General features: G+C 32.4%; 1 protein-coding gene across 1 annotated transcript in view; it reads right to left on the bottom strand.

Moving 5' to 3' along the window:
* The window catches only part of LOC118193455 (cell adhesion molecule Dscam1-like), an 809,657-nt gene that overhangs the window by 18,783 nt on the left and 769,304 nt on the right, over positions 1 to 21,570 (bottom strand). Inside the window, exons 26-27 of the mRNA XM_085823336.1 lie at positions 10,072 to 10,189; positions 4,802 to 4,938 (exon numbers count right to left, since the gene is read on the bottom strand). Of these exons, the coding sequence (XP_085679462.1) occupies positions 4,802 to 4,938; positions 10,072 to 10,189 (255 nt within the window). The remainder of the gene's footprint in view (positions 1 to 4,801; positions 4,939 to 10,071; positions 10,190 to 21,570) is intronic.

The following is a 21,570-nucleotide window of genomic DNA, read 5'->3' as shown; positions in this document are numbered from 1 at the left end:
TCGTAACTTATAATTTACGTTATTTAAAAAATATAGTTTAAAGTAAAAAAGAATATAATAATTATTAAGCTTATTTTTCTGCATAAATCAGTATGTAACACAAGGACATAATAACGACATTTTCACAACTGTTGCAAAAAGGTGGAATTTGGCAAACATTTAGGCGTCTTTAAAACGTCGTGATACGAGGCTTTCACAACCAAAATATCACCCGCGAAAGACGCAATAACGACGTCTATGCGATAAAAACCTCATCTGCAAAGACGTAATAAAGACGTCTTTGCAACGGTTGCAAAACAGTGGATGTTCGCGGACATCTGGGCGTTTTAAAGACGACATATTGCAACGTAACGGATATCGTTTTGAAACGATATCCGTGACGAGTTTGCAACGTCGTTACGACGTTGTTGTCCTATATGGAAATTAGCGCAACTTATCTTGGCGACGGTGTTTTGCAACAATGCAACGCAGCCAGTGTATCACCCGGCTGCTAGCTACATTTGGGACTGATGCATATATGAGACACCCGTCTGCAGCAGTTAAGCAACATACCGTCGCGAAGGGATTAAAAAGATTGCTGATTTCGTGAATGGCATTCTAAGAGAGATTGGTTCCTAATCATATTATACATTCATAAAATTATGAAATTTGCAATCCATTTGCCAAGGTTTAAACAAAGCTACAATCAACAGTGTTTAACGGTCTTTTGGTAAGTCCACAATATTTACAACGCTGTCACATCTAAACCATTCCATTTAATCCTCTGAGTTTTAGCGAAAAATGTTCACTTATTTTTGGCTTTGATGAAACTGAACATCGTCAAAAAAACATGCAGGTTCTAGCTTCTTATTAAGTATAGCTCTTCCAAGCCTATTTCCTTCACAACGCACTGGTGAAATCGGACCTCGCTCATATTTCAATTGAGCCGTGTCAGCATTTGGAAAAGAATACACATCTGTTTTCAATCTTTATCAGAATTGTCTTTTCGAATAGGATGAGCGGCACCTTTCTAGATTTTCCTAATTCCGAATAACAAGTCTTGCCAGTCTCATAATTTTTTTTTTTTGTACTTTACTCGCTGAGGGGGTTATAACCGTTCTGAATTGCTAGTTTAAATTTGGATTTTTGTCTTCTTAGAGATACCAGAGAAAAGGAGCAGCAAAAGGAGATACCTATCACTAAGAACAACAATATTTCACTCTTGTTGGTTTTAATATTAAAAATTATGCTTTGCATTAAACGATAAGTTAATGGGCATTTTTCAAAACAAATTGAAACAGATTTCCTGAAATACACACACTGCCCACTTAAGAGAATTTTCTGAGATAAATAAGTAAATTATTATAAGAAATATATAAGAAATATGGCAGCACTAAAAGTCTATGAATTGAATCTTTGTGAAAATATCTCTAAAGGAAAGAGGTTAAATTTTTGTTGCACGTAGAAAATAAACAAGCATCAAAACACAACTTTTTTCTTCTAGTGGCAGGAAAGAAAACTCGGTGCGAAACTTTCAGTATTCTGCCAGCCTTTCTGTACCTTTCTAGCCTCAATTAAACTTATCCATTTCTAACCTTTTCATTTCTTTTAATCAATGGTTTCACACATTATGCTTCTCGAAAAAACTCCGTCCCTTTACTAAGGGCTCCACATGTACTTTCCAGGAGCTCCTTGACTGTTCCAAGAAATTAAAATAAGTATGAACTGAACGAAATTAAATAAACAAAAAGTAGAATCAAAATAAGCAATTTAGAAAATACTTTTTGAAGTCGTAAATTTCTCAAGTTGAATTCTAGCAGACTAACCTATAGCAGCCTATGATTGGCCAATCCTTGGAGAAATCCTTGCATATTTGAGAAACTTCTCGCTCGTTCTCGATAATTCGAAAATGTCTGAAATCTGTTCTAAGCTTCTCGAAACTTAACCACACGTAAAAATAGATTGTTATACGATTTGGAGCCACTTCACTGTGAATTTTCACAGCAAAAATATTGTGATTTTTAGCGATACTTCTAAGATATTTCTTTGATATACTTAAAAATCTATTTCATATAACACTGTTTTACTACTATATTCATATGGGGAAAGGAAATACTGTTAAAAGTCACATCCTATTAAGATTATGGTTTGAAATTTATATTTTTTAAATTACATCTTTTACATCTTGCATTACATGTTTCACATTACTTTATAGTGCGTTTATTGCATAAATGAAAGCCCATCTGTGTAAAAGGGCTGCAATAAAACTCTTAAATCTGAGAATTAAATGATTAATTCTGTTACAAAGTAAATTCGTGCATGATTTAGAGAATAGTTCTTATTTTATACATATGAATATTAAGTATGTAATTAAAATGAAAAGATTTCAAATAGAAATTTCACTTACTTCAATGTAAACAATATTTATTAACACTAAAACAATATGCAATGGTTGCATCTTTGATACATACATATATTTCCTAATTTCGAAGCACAGTCGCGATGACTGGAACTCTTAACAGCTTTCTATTATAGTCATGGCCGAGCAGACGGTAATGGTTGAAGGTAAAATCTATGATGGTGCAGTTAACACACTTGAGCTTGAAGAACTTCCAGTCTTTATTTCCACGCATAAAAAATCATCTTAGTAGATATTCATCCAATCATAATAAAATCTGATACATTTCTATGATTCAATCGTCATAAAATATGATAAATTTTTGTGTACATTAGCTTTTCAAAAGGAATGACGAAGGCAGTTCAGCAAAGGTAAAGCGGCGCAATGTTGGCAGAGCAGCAGTTAGGGGAAGGAAGAATGACGAAATTAACTCGCCATGTTATTTATAAAAAATCTGAGGTATAAGTAGAGCTAGTCTGTGCTTGGTTAATTTGACGTTGTTACATAACATAGAATATTCTCGAGTTTGGAAGAACAGAGGAATTTAGGGGAAGATCACCAAATCTAGGATGTTATTTTTGAGGTCGCCAATTATTTGTAAAGCAGCTGTCGTATTTTGCTATATCTTATATATCCTCCTTATCATATGTCATTATGACTGAATTATAGAAATGTATCGGATTTCATTATGGTTGGATAAATATCTTCTGAGATGATTTTATATTCATGGAAATAAAGACTATAAATTCTTCAAGCTTAATTGTGTTAACTGCGTCATCATAGATTTACCTTCAACTATTACTGTCTGCTCAGCCATGACTGTTATCGAAAGCTGCTAAGAGTTCCAGCCATCGTGACTGTGCTTTGAAATTATAATAGCTTAAAAGTCGGCAGGATACTTATAATAGCAGGCATAAGTAGAGCTACTCTGTGATGTGTCAATTTGACGTTGTTATATAATATAGAATATTCTCGAATTTGGGAGAACAATTGAATTTATTGGGAGACCATCAAATCTAGAATGTTAATTTTGAGGTCGCCAATTATATTTAAAGCAGCTATCGTATTTTGCTATATCTTACATATATATATACAGGGTGTATCAGTACAGCATTGACAAACTTTCAGGAGAGATAGATTATACCTAGACAATAGAAAATCACATAGAAATGCATGGTTGGAAAACCTTTTCTGGCGCGTTAGTGACGACTTTTCTGGTGTGTTAGTGACGATACATAAATGAAGAAAGAACGGACACAAACAGGGTGAGAAACATGTTTATTTTTCGCAGTACAGAAAAACAAAACAAAAAAGACAACGATTGTCATCAAAGAAAGTGTTCGAAATTACGACCCGTACCGTGATGCAGAAACCGTGCGTCATGCATCTTCCATGCGATCTTCCATTCGTGATGCAGATCTTCCATGCGCCGGAGAAGTGAGGCTTGCTTCACGATCCGGGGTCGTAATTTTGAACACCTTTCTTAATGACGATCGTTTTTTGTTTTTGTTCTTATTTGTTGGTTTCTGCTATACTAAACATAATGAAACACATTTTATCTCACTGTTTGAGTCCTTCTTTTCTTGAGTTTTGTGTCGTCACTAGCCGTGCCACGAAAACGTTTCCGACAATGCATTGCTATGTGATTTCCCATCGTCTAGGTGTACTATCGCTCCTGATTGTCAACGCTGTACTGACACACCCTGTACATATATATATATATACTTACTAACATTTGTTTTTGGAACAGCTGCAATTCCTTTTAGAATGGCAACTTTAAAATACTCTTTCAGCGTTCTACATAGCTGCTTTCACATCGTGCAACAATATCAGCCGGAAGCACCTTTTAAAAATTATAGCTTCTTGTACATGGAATTTCAGTTCTTCGTAAAAGTCGCGCTGCGGCGTGCGACCAGACAGGCGCAAAGTTTATGTACAACGCTTGGTGGAGTGTCGAGAACTCGAAACAGAACCAACTTTTACATGTCAAAGCTTTCTAGAATCCGTAAAGAACGAAAACGCTCTGACTTACTCCTCGTAGCTGATCCAGTTGACGAAACGATTCAACTTATTGTAGTACTTACTATGTTACGGTTATGGCTCGCCCTTTCCCGCGAAATACTAAACTGGCGATTAAAAAGACGCAGAACAATAGCAAAGGAATTGTTATTAGTAAAGATCTGTCTGAGGATGCAAAAGACGATGGCTCAAGTTCAGGGTTAATAAAAGTAATACTTCTGACCTACTTATGAATGGTAGAAAGAATTTTGCTTATTTCAAAATCCTGCTTTCTCTTTACGCAACTGTGTATAAAATGTATTTATTTTAAATTAAGAAAAATATATGCAGATTTAAAAATGAGTACATTAGTCAGAAATATTACACAAATTAATAAGGCATCAAAAAAGAAAAAAAGAAAAATACCATTTTCTGACATATGTCTTAGATCTCTGTCACATTCAGCATCTGATAATTCTTGGCCATCGGTAACAAACGTCTGAGCATGAACATGAAGAGGACTATAATTGCTTTCATGTGAGATCATTTCGTTGGTGCGCCATCTAAGAAATTAAAGAGGAATATTTTTAGTTTTTTTATATTTCTTCAAATTGTTTTGAGAACTAAGATTTATGTATTTCATTTTACATGGCTATGTTCCAAACAAAAGTCATATAATTGATTATGCAGCCTGAATAATAAAGCGCTATATCAGATGAATCGTCAGGTTAACTATGCGAATGAAAAGTAATCTCAGAATGTGGAATTACTTACAGGAATATTTAATGTAGGGTATACATAGATAAAGTCGTATTCACAAGTCAAAATTAAGCCAAATGAACAACTTTATTATATTTCATCTCGTTTGGAGCTTAAATTTAAAACTGCTTCTTATTTATTACAGAGCGTTAATTTCTAATCCGTATTTTCGTCTATGAATTTGATCAAATGATTAACCTCTCAGTAACCTCAGAGACAATAATGTTTATCGGCATATCAACCAAAACTGTCTATTTGCAAACTGCTGTTCTCATAAGACTCTGGAAGGTCCAATTAAAGTAAATTAACTGCCAGCATAAAAAAAAATGTTCGAGGAAATAAAAGCTACCATGTATGTTGCATTTTATTGTACTACATAAATTTATTTATCAGGTTTTGATTTCATTGAATTCATTGTAAACATGAAAGAAAATTATTTGGTTTAATCCTACAATACCGTACACGGGATCTGGTATTTTTGGCGTCAATGCTCAAAATCGCACGTAGCAAAATCGTATCATAGTAGCGCAAAATCTTATCGTAGTAAGATATACTGTGCAGTATACTGAAACGTAGATTATATACTTTAGGTGTTAGTTAAGTAAAATATTAAAAAATATAATACAGAATATTTAAGAAAGTACTTTTTTAGTTGATGAGAATCATAATGAATATCGTTAACACTTACGAAGATATTAGTGATTATCATTAGTTTACTCCTTACAACTGAAATGCATTCTATGCATACGTTAAAATATTAAAATAAACTTATTAAGTTACTTTAATTTACTTACTTTAATATTTCCATTTTCTAAGACTGGCCATATTTTAACACTCAGATATTTTCTGATATACCAGCATAACAAAGCCAAGTAAAATAAAATACATAAATCACATACATAATATTCACTTACATAATTCAAATGCAATCAAAATTTTACAAATGTTTATGTATGAACAATTTGCTTGGATTATCGCTATTTCATTTAATATTGTAGTAAGATTTAGCAGTGTATGAAGCAAAAGGCGTGATAAATTAGACTAGAAAATTTAAAATTTTTGCATACATAATTGTGACTGATGAAATATGCCATGGGAGAGGAGAAGGTATCTTTTCATTTTAAAAATTTAGTTTAATAACTTCGTAAATACAAAATAATGGATTTTTATGTGTAGCAAATATTTAGATGACGTTCTTGAGTATTAAGTAAGAGACTATAACAAAAATGAACGCGACAAACAGTTTTGAAGTAAGATTTAACACGTTCGTACTTCAACTCTATTCAGATTCCACTGCGTTACTTCGAAGGTGGTAAAGTTTTACCTATGATCTGAAAAGATTAAGAATTAATATGCGAAAGTGAGTAATTTCAATCATTTTTTAAGAAACATGGAATAAAGTTGTTTTAGTAAAAAATTGTTACAGAAGATAAAAAAATAATCATCAGAAATCGAAGCCCATTAGGAGCAAAATGCTCTTAAAACTATCTTCACTTCAGATATCATACTGTCATTGCAAATTTCATTTTATTAAATAAAAGATATTGATATAATAAAATGAGAAATTTTAATTAATTTTAGTATTAAAAAAATTATAAATTTAGTAAAGTGAAGCTTGTAATGTTAATGCAACACATCTGCTTCATTAAAAAACTAGAAAAACAGGATATATATATATATATATATATATATATATATATCAAGTTGGCAAAATAGAAACAAAAAAGCAATCGTAATTAATTATTCACTATTATTTGCAAATAATAGATACTCTGAAAATGAATTTGAATAGAAAAATGTAATTAAATAGTGCTAATGTATGACTAATTTGCATTGCTCAATTAATACAATCCCTATCTGTAAACCTCATTTTATACATCACATCTCCTCGATGAATATATTACTTCATTAAAAACCTTATAAATTGACTTTTGAGTTATTTCTAGTACTTGCGTACTTTCTCGTCAACCATATTTGAGAAATTAGGACAGCTGCAAAACAGTGTGATTTACTGGGGATGATTCATAAATGTGATAGCGCAATGCACTCCTAAGATTCTACTCCTTACTTTGTTTTTATGTTACTCCATTTAGTAATCCCATTAGGTTTTATATAACTCAAAAAATAACCAATTAATTGGTTTTGTGTAACTCCAATCAATTGGTAGCACGTAACTCCGATTGCTTTTGTTTTATGCAAACCCCCCCCCCAATAGGACTCTTTTTTTTTAAGTTAGCAGCTTTTCCTATTCCATTTTCAGGGAAAGGGGAGTATTTTAATTTTATACCTGCTTGTTACAGAACAGCATGCACTGGAGTTATTTTCCAAGTTAAGGGAAACTGGTATTACATTATTGAACACGACACGCATCTTCATATGGAAACAGGTAAACAATGCAAAGCAACGTTAGAAATTCTGACAAGCGAATACTCTTTCGAACAGAAACGTGGGTCGGGATGATTGTCGCAAGTTTGAGGTTCTAGTTTGAGCTATTTTTTTAGTGCTATATCTGTAACTTGTGTCGGGTTATTATCTAATAAAACAAAGAACAATCTTCAATTTCTTATTTTTCAAATTCTTATTGGACTGACTGACGCAAAGCGTAGCCACTGCCAATTTTTCTTGTCGAATGCCCCACCAATATTTTTCACTATAATAATTTTAACACAATAATTTTCACACAAAATCGGCTGTTTCTGAAGTAAAATACCAATGTTTTTCCATATTTCGATTCTACGACTCAAATTATGGCTAGATATAAAATTATTTTATTTATGGGGAGAAATTTAAAAATTTATCTTGGCGCACATTTTTGAGTTTGCGCCAAGAATATTTCACTTGGCAAACTTCTTAATTGATAGCAGCCTCTTTCCCTTTCCTTGTTTTCATTATAAACGAGAGGGGAAAAGTCATCGCTCACACTTTTAAATAATTTTAACAAATTGCGTAAATCACATTTGGCGTTGTTATTGCTTATAACAAATATGCCAAACCTCAAAACGCGCCAATATATAAATTCATAGGAAATATCACAGGGAATTTTGAATGTAAAATGTTTTGTAGGTATGCTTAGAAATACATCTAATTTAAGATGACGGTAAAACTTTTGTAGGTTTTAAGCCAAAATGCTTTTCGAAAAATTAAAAAAAAAAAAAAAAAAATACAAATTTAAAAAATAAATTAAGAAACACGAGAGAATTTTATTTAGATTAAGCCTAAATTTCGAATTCTGGAAGATTGAATCAATTAAGTTTAATAAAAAAGAGATATTGATAAATATGTATCAAATTCAATTATCATTGAAGAGCTAAAATTATGAGAGCTTATGTTTTTAAAACTACTCGTGCGATTTTTACAAAATTTGGCATAATTTGTGTCGTAGAATCGAAATATGGAAAATATTGGCATGTCTTTTCAGAAAAATCCGATATTGTGTCAAAATACCTATATTAGAACAATGTATATGTAAGTCTAATACATATCTTAAGTCGCGCTTTCGAGACATGAGTAGCGAGAGTTGAATTTCTCCAATCAATCGGTCCAGTAGAATGGAAGAGAACTGTGTCCTTTTTTTTTTTTTTTTTTTCCTCCCGCAATGTGCCTATTTATTAATTGACATGAAATAAAGTTATTGCTTTAAAAGGGATTAACAACTGATAATTCGTAACAAAATCCTATCTTTAATTTATTTGCTTTATCTTATTTACTTATTTATTATTATTTTTTTCGTTGCTACAGATAATCTTGTAAATTGGAATGAATATCTAAAATCAAGAGTGCAACTTATCAACTTCAGCGTTTGATGGGAAAAAAATGCCGGAGATTATGTTAGAAATAAGGTCTTCCCCCGCAAGCCAAAATATAGAGAAATACAAAATTTCTGCTAACTTCGTTAGAACTTTGGTTTAAGGATTTCTGCAACGGTTGCTGAAAAGCCTGTATCACTGAGATAACTAATTGTTTTAGTGCTTTTAACACTATTATTCTTTACTTGGAATCGATACACAAGTTTATAATTCATTATACAAGAAAAACTCAAGGCTTTTCAAGAATTCACATTTAGATGAATACTGTAATTTGTAAGCTGCTGTTGAAGTTCTCTAGATGGGCATTTAATTACATTATCTTTAAAGTGAAGAATCTTACTGAAATTAATAGAGAGATGAATGAAGTTTGCTAAAATTTAACCTTTCGAAAGGTAACAATATTGGAATAAATGTATATTTGAAAAATTCTTCAATTTTACTGAAATGTAATGCTACGTTATATTTCATAATGAAATTTACAATTTGAACACATCGCTGGAAGAGCGTTAAATTTGTTTTCATTGGAGCTAGTTATTTAAGTTGAATGCAACACAAGCGAAATACATATCTTTAAATATTTGCGCATAAATATTATTATATTTAACTCGATTTAATTTAGAGGTGTATCTTTATTAAATTATAAAATTTGAAGTGAATTCGTAAAGGACTAATAACATTTTAAATTCATAAAAGTGAATCTAGAAGCTGGGTACAAATTTCATTATTTGTTCCATGAATTAAATATCTCTAAGGTACGACTTTTATACAAATTAAGAAATATTTTTCCCCAGTTTACTCAGAAAAAATAGTGAATGTATGCCTTATACAAAGTGTTTATGTTGAATAATTAAGCTTTAAAATATTGTATATAAATATACTGTCAAGCTATAAAAATATTTGTTGTTAACCTTACGAATAAAACACATTTTACACATTATTAAACTCAAAATATTTTTTAAAAATATTTCTATAGAATTGTTCTATAATAGTAGGATAGACCATAATCACTAATTCATTATAAAATTATATTGTAACCTAACAATTAATGCAAGATCGAAAAAAGATGATTTGATTTTTAGATTGCATAGTCTAGAATTATTCTAATATTCATTATTTTAAGCTAATTTTCACCTGTGATTTGGAGTCCACATATTTCCCATGGATAATTTCTCATGCAGTAGAAAGCCATCAATATCACAGGCGAGTCCTTCTTCAGTTATGCTTTGTAAATGGTGGGATTTATTTGTATCTAAAATAATAAAAGTCAAATTAATTTTTATATTTAAAGTCACAGTTCCTACATATTATTTCAATGAATTTCAAATTACAAATTTTCTCTCTTGTTTACAGATTTGTAATAGTACATTTCTAAGAAGAATATTTATGATAAGAATAGTAGGCGTTACATGGAAAATTCTTCTCCTTTGGGAAGATTTAGAAAAATCAGGAACTAATTACCTTCTAACTATGACTCTGAAAACAACTGCACCCCTTATAGAGGTGTTATGTTATAAAAACCGTTCTGAAAATATTTTCACATGCATTATGGGAAAGCACTCGATCGCTATCTGCTTAAAGGGAGGGATGCTTTGGTGGAGGACTATCCGAACGAAACCGGCTAGTGTACAGGTTATTATATTAAAAAAAAAAAAAAAAAAAAAAAAAAAAAAAAAAAAAAAAACATGAAAATTTTTATTTAGCCAGCTTTTCTATGTAGTCGCTTTTCGTTCAGACTCAACTCCGGATCAAACAACCACTGTTAAGTGACTTTACCGCTCTGCTACTGGTGGGCCAGCTGCATAATAAACGAAACTATTATAACTAGATACCATCGTATAGCTATTTATCTACACATTAAGCAATAATTTTCATTTTCAGAATTTGATGACCTATGTAGTTTTTTTTATTATTGAGTATTGTTACTTTAAAAGCTTAAATTTATGAGAAAAAATTTGAGTATGTACTGAATAATTGCTGAATCTTTTGAGAAACAAAACAAAAATGCTACAGTTTACTTCGGTGTTACAGTCTTCTTTTGCTTCTTTGAAGTTCGACATATCTTCAAGAGATTTGGTAACTCTTGAATTTATCAAGCACTCTCTAATTAATTTTTTCCTAAGCTTTTACTTATTTTTAATATTAACGGTAATTTTGGATGTAGTACCTCTTAGCATTAAGATTATTTTTAAGTCGTAAAAATAAATTTCCTTTCCACTTTTTTAATATGTATATATAATTGTGCTCAAAACTATGGTTGCAAATCCAAGCACGTGATATATAAAAATGAAATTCCTTTATTGCAATTGAGTTTTATATAAAAATGTCCAAAAATATATAAAAGCCAACAGTAAACTAAAAGAATAAAAAATGAATAAAATTTTTGCTATATGTACATGTAAATCAGCCGGAACATGAGACGTCATACTTTCATGCAGAATATGACCACCTAACATATCTTTACATGCCCTAGCAACGGGCTCTGATACTTTAAGTAAGGTTGTTGATCAACAAACTTGCAGAAACAAGTCTCCTTCTTTTAATGCAAGAATTTAAATTCTCGGAGAGTCCTGTGTGTGTGTGTGTTGATATCGATATCGTGCAGTCCTGCAGTTCCTCTTACATGTAAGAACCTAAATAATAAAGAATCTACACGAATGTATCTATGTTCGTCGAACTGTGAAAAAACGACGGTACCTCAAGTTATGAAATTTTTAATAACATAGTCCTCCACCCGAGCATGGGTACTTGGAAGCCCGAATTTGTAACTATGCTATTGTCTCTTTCATGTTTTCTAAAACTCTCATCAGTTTCAAAGCAAACAGTGACAACACAGTAAGCGATAAAATATTGCTATCGCCAGCGTATGAGACTGTCTATAGAAAATTCTCAAGATATGCTGCGTTTAAATATTTTTAGCCAAGTGTGGCGTTAGCCCAAATGATCTTGAAACGTATATGTATCTAAAACAGTTTTGGACATCAACTTATCCGAAAGAGCTTGAAACGCATATGTATCTAAAACAGAACTGAAAAAAATACCATTTTGGGCGTAATATAAAATCTGAAAGCTTTCATTTATTTATTTATTTATCATTACATTTTTTGTTAATAGGCGACAGTGTATATTACGAAGTAATTGAAATTAAGCATTAAATCTTTTTGTATTTTCATATCCAGTTTTCTTTTCTAATTTAAGGTAAATATATCTGCTATTGTGTTTTAGAAGACTGTAGAGTTAAAACGGTTTTAGATGCTGGAGGCGCGAAAAATATGCACTGCCTTTGCCGGTATTCGAACTCCAGATCTCCTAATACGCGTCCACTGTACTTCCAGTTACACCAAGAAAGCATGCAGAAAGGAGGGAGAGGGAAAAAAAAAAAAACTTATACACTCTTCTTTGAAAAAGCGACTAGGGTTGAGATCGTGGCGGTGACGAACTATTGTCCATCACCTTTCAGTTCGAGCACCACTGCAGAATCACTATAGGTTTTGATGCTGGAGACGTGAAAAATGAGCAATGTCGAATTCTGGACCTCCCGAATAGTCGCGTATGCTTCCAGTTACGTGCGGAAAGGAGGCAGAAAATACCTTATAAGATTTTGATATATGTAAATACATAATTAGTTTTGCAGAAAACGTTAATAACCTGTAATCAAATAACGTAACATATTAACACAGGTGATGGTATTTCCTACAAAAAAAATATTGTTTTTGTTTGTGAATTTTTTTTTTTTTTTTAAATCTGAAAGCTTTCAGATTTTACATTACCCCGAAAAGGGTATTTTTAACGTTTTGTGTGTTACCTTTATCTGTTAAATATCATGTTCCTCGCACTTAACCCGTAAAAATCAATTTAACAGTAATATCGAAAAATAATTTTAAAATGAGCATATCTTCATAATTTCCGACACACAACCTCGCGCGCTGGAGATAATTTTTCCCCCGTAGACTGTTGCCATTCCTCTCTTTGAAATCGTTCTGTTTGTTAATGAAAAATTCTTTAATGTCTGACAAAATATGAAATAGATAATAAACAAATTCAGAGTTCCAAATTAGGGCTTCCAAACGCCCATATTCGGTGGAGGATTACGTTATTCAAAATTTGATGGCTCTAGGTACTGTTGTTTTATCACAGTGCGAGAAACATGCATACATTTATGCCGATTCTTTCTTATTTAATGCCTTTAATACAGGGCTGTAGCATTTAGTGGGAATAGTTTGAAAAGTGAATTAATGCAGAAAGCGGAGGTTGCCGACTGATGGATGTTTTCGAAGTTTTCCCCATGTGTAACGTGTACACGAGCCAGTTTGCCTTAAAATGTCCTCCACGAAGGCAGCCCTCCCCTTAGGCAGATAGCCCTCGAGACTTTGGCATAATTAAATAACCTAACCTAACCTAACGCAGAAAGTGAATCGACGCATAACGCCAAAACGAAATTAATAGCACTTCTGAGCTAACACTCCTTTCAGCTAAAAACTAATATTTTCATTTCCTGACCGCAAGAGTAAACGCCCAAATAAGTTTCAGTAACCTGAAAAAACATTATCTCGTATAACAGGAACGGAACATTTTTTTATCAAACTGCACTGATATTTAATTTAAGTTTCTGCTGAATTAAAAAGTTATAGTTGAACTTTCACGTAGCATACACTTTCTGGTAATTTTTTTTTTTGCCTTCTTTGGGTATTAAACAACCGTATATCATACTGTGACATAATACTACTCTAGCTATATGCTTCTATGTCTCTAATAGTAAAACAGAATTTAAAAAATTACGATAAGAAGCATTTTTAGTTGAAGATCTTCGAGACAAAATCTCGAATTCTTTTCATCTGCTTTTGCATTAATTTAATAATTTTATTAAAAAATATTTATTTTTCCTTTTTTTAGTATTCCGTTATTAGTACTTATTCCATGTTTTGATTTTGGCAGTTTTCCATAAAATTCAATATACAGCATTTTACATACATAAGGCAATAAATAGAAACCAGTTCATCTTAATGAAAAAATAAAGAAAGAATAATAATAAAATATAATTATATAATACTTCTCCTTCCATGTGAACTAAATTGATTGGAATGTCAGCAGTATCAATTCATTAAATCTTCTTCTCTCTTATTAAAATGAACATCCGGATATAAAGCAAAATTAATATAAGTTTGCATTTGCCCATTGTACCTTTCCTTTTGTGGAAATTCAATAACTTATTTAACCTGAAACAGTTTCTAAGATGAAACAAAGCCCAAGAACTTGTGCCTTAATTAAATTTGGTCTTCGATGCGAACGAGTTGTGGGTTGCTTCTGCAAGATTTAATTATAAACTTAGAGTCTATGTCACCGCTCCTTCCGTTTAGACCAGCAGAAATCTTTAGTAGTTTTATCTTTTTTTAATTTCTAAAACTTTGCTTTCAGCTGCGTAATTCGATATGAATCTGTTTTAATTAAATTAAGCTTGTATAATACTAAACGGAATAGAGGCGATGAATATTTACACACCTTAAATTTCTACTGCAATTCTCAGATGTTCGGCATCTTAAAAATTGTTTCATGACTAAATGTGAATTTTAGTAATAAATTGCGGGTGAAGTGTTCCTTAAGTAATGAATTGTTTGCGATGCAGAAATAATATTAAATATATTGTTTTGATAATTCATAAATTGTCGTTAACTAATTACCTATTTTTATCCTAATATTTTATATATTTCTTTTTTTTTTTGTCAAATTGTACCGGAATAGAAATTAGGTTAATTTTAGAAAACAAGTGCAAACAGTATTTACACAGCATGGATTGGCAATGCTAGTGTTTTGATGACCCAGAAATTAAGCAATTTTCTGCTAGATATTATCTGATATAAACTAGAGAATGATTATTTATACGTGCTCAGTTTAATTCTAAACAGTTCTATATTGAAGGTCAAAGTTTTCTGGGCATAACATCATATTTACCAGTACGAGTACCAGGTACCAACAGTGAAGTATCGCTGTTTTATCGCGAGAATAGCGGCGTCATCATCTCAGTTGAAATATTGTCTAAATAGAGCATGAAACTAGAAGGATTATGTTTGGACGTAGTCCGTGAGAACAAAGCGTTGAGGCGAAAGAAAATCATCTTACTTGCGTGCTTGTAAACTTAAATACTTTGTATTAATTTAAAATATGCAATTCTCAGTGGATTTTTTTATTACGTTTTAGTTTGTAGATGGAATACTCCTATGAATACTTTTTGTTTCTGATTTTGACTGAAGCTCAATACATACATTTAGTAGGTTCCTACAAAGGCATTTCGACTGGAAAAGGTAGTAAGCAATGATTGGCCCCATTTTGAAGAAGGATTTGCCTGAATATTCCATCTTAACATAAAGCACGTTAATATATTCTTTTTAAATCACAAGGTTAATGAATAATGAATACTTACTTAATTTCTTTATAATCGTTTATAGGGATTTAATTAATATACTTAAGAGTAAATTTTTTTGAAGCAATGTTTCCTATTGCTCTTCCTTTCCACTGGCACTTTCTTGGCAGAATGTAAATGAGTTAGCGCGCGTGTATTAAGAGGGATTAATACTTTTTCATATTGATTTATTGGGCACTTCTTGCCATTAAGCTTGTTTAAGCCAACTTTTACGAGTCAGAGGCAGCCTGTGCGTTAGGTAACTTGTGAAGCTGTTAGGCTATACTTAAGTATAGTTCGGCCGTCTGAAGCGCAACCCTGGTTGGCATTCAGCCAAAACACACAGACTCGTCCAAAAGGGGCGGTATTACTTGCTGCGACGGGAAAGGTCTTCTCTTCTCCGAAAAGAGCTATGCTGGAGGGGAAGAATGTCCCCATTCTTCCACCCTATTTTGAGAATAATTCGGTTCGAATGGAGCATGCGTGTTTGCGCTCATGGTCGCGGATGAGGCGGTCGAACTATACATTTATTTTTAATTTAATCTTTACTTTTCTGAGTTAAGCCCAACGTGTTGGTTTTCTAAGCACGAGTAGTTGACGTCTGGGAATTTTAATTTGAGTTAATAAAGGGGTCTTTACAGCTTTATTCTGACTTTGTGTTACCTTAAGAGTTACGGCTAAATCCTTAAATAGTCTTTTAGCGTCTAGTTAGTTTATGCTACCAAAGTAATATTATTTATTTTTATTTTTATTTTTTACGTGTTCCACCCTAAGCCACTATACGAAAGGGATGGATGCCTTCGTGGAGGACTTTCTAAGAAAAATTGGCTTGTATTAATTCGTTACACATGGGTAAAACCACGAAAACGCTCATGCAACCAGCCCGTTCGCGGGATTCGAACCTCGGACCGATGTGTCAGTGTTCAAGGGCTTTACCCCTGTACCGCTGGTGGCCTATCAAAGTAATACGAGACGTTATACGTTGATGATCATATATTTCAACTAAACAGTAACTGTATTTCTTTTCCTTGAGAGACAGAAAGCTATATATTTCGCATACTAACTGACGTAATAATGAAATAGTAATTGAAGGGATGAAAAGCTAAAAATGCCTTGTATGATTTTAAACAGATCTTAGTAAGAACAAAATATAACCCTTTTTATTGCCTTACATTGTATCCTGTATCGAGAAAAAAGAAAATAATTTATGTTCGTATTATTACACGGAAATAGTGCATTAAAATATGAATAAATTAAGTAAAGTTCTAACGCGTCAATCATAAATCCTGAGAAAAAAATTAAGTAAAACCTGAGAACAGTACTGTATAATTAGAAGATAATTTAACTATAATAAAAGCATATGACAAAATACCAAAATGTTTTAAATAAAATAATTTTTTTTCACATCCACATATCATTGTAATATGTATTTTTTAAATTTTTTTAGAGGCTTTACTGTTGCTCATTTTAAACTCATCATGTTAAATTAGTGTAAATTAATTTACTTGAACAATATAGTGAATGCACAGAAATTAAGGATTTGCACATGCCGGTAATGAAAAATATGAAATATGTATGTGTAAATTAATTATGCATGTGCTTGCAAAAAGCATGTATCTGCGTTTAACAAAATACGTAAATATTTATTAATTTATTTATAAATGAATTTGAAATAAAGGATTTATTCATTCATAAACAACTGTGAAAATTACTGTGAAGAAATCTAATTATTAAATGTATCTAAATTCCTAATGATTACAAATATTATTTAAATATATTATAAATATTATCTAAATATATAACCTTAACATTGAATTGTAAACATAAATTGAAATCCTGTTGACAAATACGTTATAAAACTATTTAAGCAAGTATTGTTCGCACTGGAAAGCAATCTGATAAAAGGTTTAGTAAAGAAAATTCTATGACATGCAGGCTTAAGAAAGTAATAAAGAAGAGTTTTGGAATATGCATTGCTGAAATTAAAGGTAAAAAAATCTGATAAGTATAATTAAAAGACTTATTTCCTTTACATTTTATAATAACTCAGTTAGAAGTTTTAAATAGTATTGAAAAAATACTTATTTTATTCCCTTTCAGAAATATTCAGAGAAAGTTAAGTAGTATGTAAAGTATTTCGCTATTTAAATAAAAGGTGCTCTAATTTGAAATGGACCGAATAGAGCATTAATTATAAATTGACTTATATTTTTCCATTTAAAAGATGCCTCAGAAGCTAAAATATCATGCTATACTTGAGAAAGTATTTTAGGAAAAAGCTCTATCAATAGAAAAGAAATAATGCATAATTTTAATATTAATACTACAATAAACTATGATCTTAAATTTTGTAATTCTTAACCGAATAAAATCGAATTACCTTATATTTTTTCTAATGTAAGTAACGAAAACTTGTGAAAATATTTCATTCAAGTTAAACCGTTCTGAACAAACTGCTCTGTGAAAAGTATAGCATTTAATTCCGTTCAGAATGAAATGTTGTTTAAAAATGTATTCTTTTCATATACATAGGGCAAATGTATTGTAGAAAAAGAAATTATATACATTTATATGCATATTTATGATGTAATTACAAAATATTTACATCCCATCGTGTCAAAACCCATTGAGATTAATGGTATATTACCCAATGTTTTGGTCACCAAGAAGGGATCGCCAGTGTTTTAAAGCAGAGTATGGGGAAACCGCCTCCATGCAGGTGCACATTTACCCCAGGACGCAGGGTCGTCTTAATGCATGGGTTCGTTGGTCTCTTTCTTGGAGCCCCATAGTGATGCATTTACATTTCATTTCTGTGAATGGTTATCATTAGGACCGCAGCACAGTGGTTTGCCTAGGGGTACATAATACTGCTAAGATGACGCTGCCCAGGCGACCCTTCGAGGGGGCTAATTTGATGTTCCCCATTGCATTTTAGTTAACGGAAGAATGCGAAATATTCAGTTGCTCCTGTGCGTTGAAAATCCTAATTAAATTTCTAGTTTCATATTTACAGCCAAATAACGTCTCTGATTTCCGTTATTATTATTTTTTTTTTACTTATTACATGCTCCGCCCTTACGCACTACACAGAAAGAGATAGATGTCGCTTGGAGGTCCTTTTAAGCGAAACTGGCTCGTATCGGCGTTACATTCGGGGAAAACCAAGAAATCGCCCATGAAGCCAGGCCGTTCGCTAAGACTCGAACCCCGGAACAAACTACCAGTACTCAGTGGCTTTTGCCGCTCAGCCGCTGGCGGGCCTCTGTTATACAGTTGAACTCCTCTCATGCGCGGCAGGTCATCTAGGGAAAACCATTGTTGTCCGAGGGGATTAAACACGCATTTTCAATGAACTATACTTTATAGCCCTTGTTTATAAACAATATAAAAATTACAAGCTATCTGTAGTTTTTTTAGTTTCAAACGTAAACTATCCTCATCAAAACTGCTTGCTGTAATTTTCAACATTTCTAAGTCATTTCTATTGCTCTTTGGTGCACATGAATTAGAAAAACTAACGAATAAATCCAGTTGGAATTTTTAGATTATTTTCATATTTAAATATGCTGTAAGTATTTAAATATTTATAATTACATTGGTTTTTATGTAATGCATATTATTAAAGTTTGGAGGATAATGTGTTTTAAAATAAGATAGGAAACGTCTTTTGTATGCAGGAAAAGGCTGCCATAACACAACTAACAACAAAACATTTTGCCCTTATTCATGTACTTAATGTTCTAACCTAAGGAACTCCTTACAAAGTTGCTACATCTGACAATTCCAGTCCCGAAACAGCTATTAAAATGTTACAATGCTTATGTCGCAAATCCTTGCCAAATGGAATATCCAAAACACGTAACATACCATCCTATAATTAATCGAATAAGAGAGAACCCGAATTAAAACGCTACCGCAGGATTCAGCAATTTTGACGGCATTCTTATATAATAGCTTCGGCAGGATAGTGACACCACCAGACCTACCGCAATTCATCATTTATCCTGCATATCCGATATGGATGAATATTTGCGCATTGAGAGTTAAACTCCTGTCCTTGACTGCACAATGAAAGGAATGTGAAATTGAGCGTATTGTAGGTACCGCGCTTTTGTGTTACCCGAGTTCGAATAATTTTGAAAGAGATGCTTGATAACTTCAGAAATTAAGCTATTTAAATGACAAGTAAAATCCTCTGCATTGTACAATGTATCCCCAAAGGCGATTAAAAATGCAAATTAGGTCTTATGCCTAATTCCAATACTATTTTTTATTTAATAACCACCGAAATTTCCTTCATCTTTTTCAATATTTATTAAATCTATGTTTCAAAATTAAATTAATAAAGATATAAATTAGCATTGATTATATCAGTAATATACATTCACCTTCCACACGCGAAATTTTTCTCATCTAAACAAAGGCTGTTTGAAATGGTAAATGTGCAAGTAAATAAACAATTACGTGAAATTTTTGGAAATTAAAAAAAAATAATAATAAATAAAATGAATTGATTAATTAGCAAAACAAAAGCTTGTATGATCAGTAAGAGAATCAGCATGAGTGAAAGCGTCTAGAAAAGGAATTGATTAAATTATAAATCGCATATTTAAATTGGTATAATCATGCTTTGTATAGCACGTTTTGCATTTGTTGATTGTTGCCAGTTGACTGTAAACAGATATAAGTTATCACTTAGTAAAATTTCAATCATTTGTGAATCAGCTTGGGTGGTAAAGAAATGAAATGTTTAAAGAAAGAGATAAATACAACTGTTTTACATGCAATCGTATATTACCATGTTGAAAACAAAGATTTGTTAGTGTTTGATAATTGAGCTCTTCAGTACAGATTATAATTAAATTTAAAAAGAAAAATCATGTAATTAAATGAATGTTGTTATCAGCTAAAGTTGTAGAATTATTCGATTTATCTCAGAACAATGAAAGTGGAGTTTTGAAAAATGAAATATGCTTCGCAGGGACACGAAATCCATACCTCTCGACAGTAGCCGGACCTACTTCTGATTATGCGGCGAAGACATGTGCTAAAGAGGGATAAAGTGCTTTAAGGTAGTTTCTCCCTCCTTTTAGCTTGCGTTCGTGGTGTAACGATTAGCACACTCGGCGCTTATTCCAGAGGTGCAGAATTCGAATCCTGGAGAGGGCATTGCTTATATTTTATGCCTCGTGCATCTAAGAATCCTAATGTCTCTACAGTGGAGCCCGAAGTAAAAAAAGTGGCGGGTAATGATTATACACCACCAGGATTTGGAGACTGGGTCTCATAATCTCCAGTTGTCCTTTAAAAGGGGGTGTACATGAGGTTGTTTTCTCCCTCCTTTCTGCATGCCTTCGTGGTGTAACAGTTCGCACACTCGGAGCGTGATCGGAGAGGTCCAGATTAGAGTCCCTGTTCGAGGGCCACCCTAGAGACATTACGTTCTTCTTCAAAACAGGCTTATGAAAAATGAGCAATGTCCTCCCCGGGACTCGAACCTCGACCTCTCGAAAACGCGCTGAGTGTGCTGACCATTTCACCACGAAGGCATGCTCGAAAGGAGGAGGAAATACCTTATAAAACATAACAGAATTTTAATAATTTAGGAATTATCGCATCATGACATGAAGAACTTATCTCGTATTGAAGAGCTTATCTCTAGAATGCACAGTGATTTATTTCTGACCTACTTCTACTCCACAAATATATCACTGATTAGCAAGATTTCATAAATAAGGATGTTCTTAATCATAAGAATGATTTACATCCACGCTGTTTTTCAGACGTTTCTATGTATGCTGGTAAGTAACATATTTTTCTCATTGAAATATTGACATCAAATAAAAATCGATCAAAGGCATAGTCTAGCTTAATTCTGGCTTTAAATAAGTCAGATACTGCCTGTGGTCACGAAAACAGCTCCACGAATTTCATCAAAGAATGGTTACTAAAGCCACAAGGAGAATCTAAATCCCTAGAGCTTACACTTCCACCCAAATTTTGTGGGAAAGCAACCCGAGGGGTAGTCGGAAGGTTTCCCACCCCTCACCTCTACCACCAAACCACACGAGAGAATTTTCGGCTCGCCATATATTTAGAGTGTTCCCTTACCGCAAAACCACTATGCATTCTCCGGGATTCGAACTCGGGCCCTAATGATTTTGGATATATAAAACACTTTACTTGTGCATTCCGAGTGATCGTATTGCAGTTCAATTTAGAACAACGGAAAG

Source organism: Stegodyphus dumicola, chromosome 9 (genome assembly GCF_044657685.1).
Source record: "Stegodyphus dumicola isolate Sdum_Otavi_A_Nest chromosome 9, ASM4465768v1".
NCBI lineage: Eukaryota > Metazoa > Arthropoda > Arachnida > Araneae > Eresidae > Stegodyphus > Stegodyphus dumicola.
The sequence above is the reverse complement of the archived record's forward strand: the minus strand, read 5'-3'. Positions and strand labels throughout refer to the sequence as shown.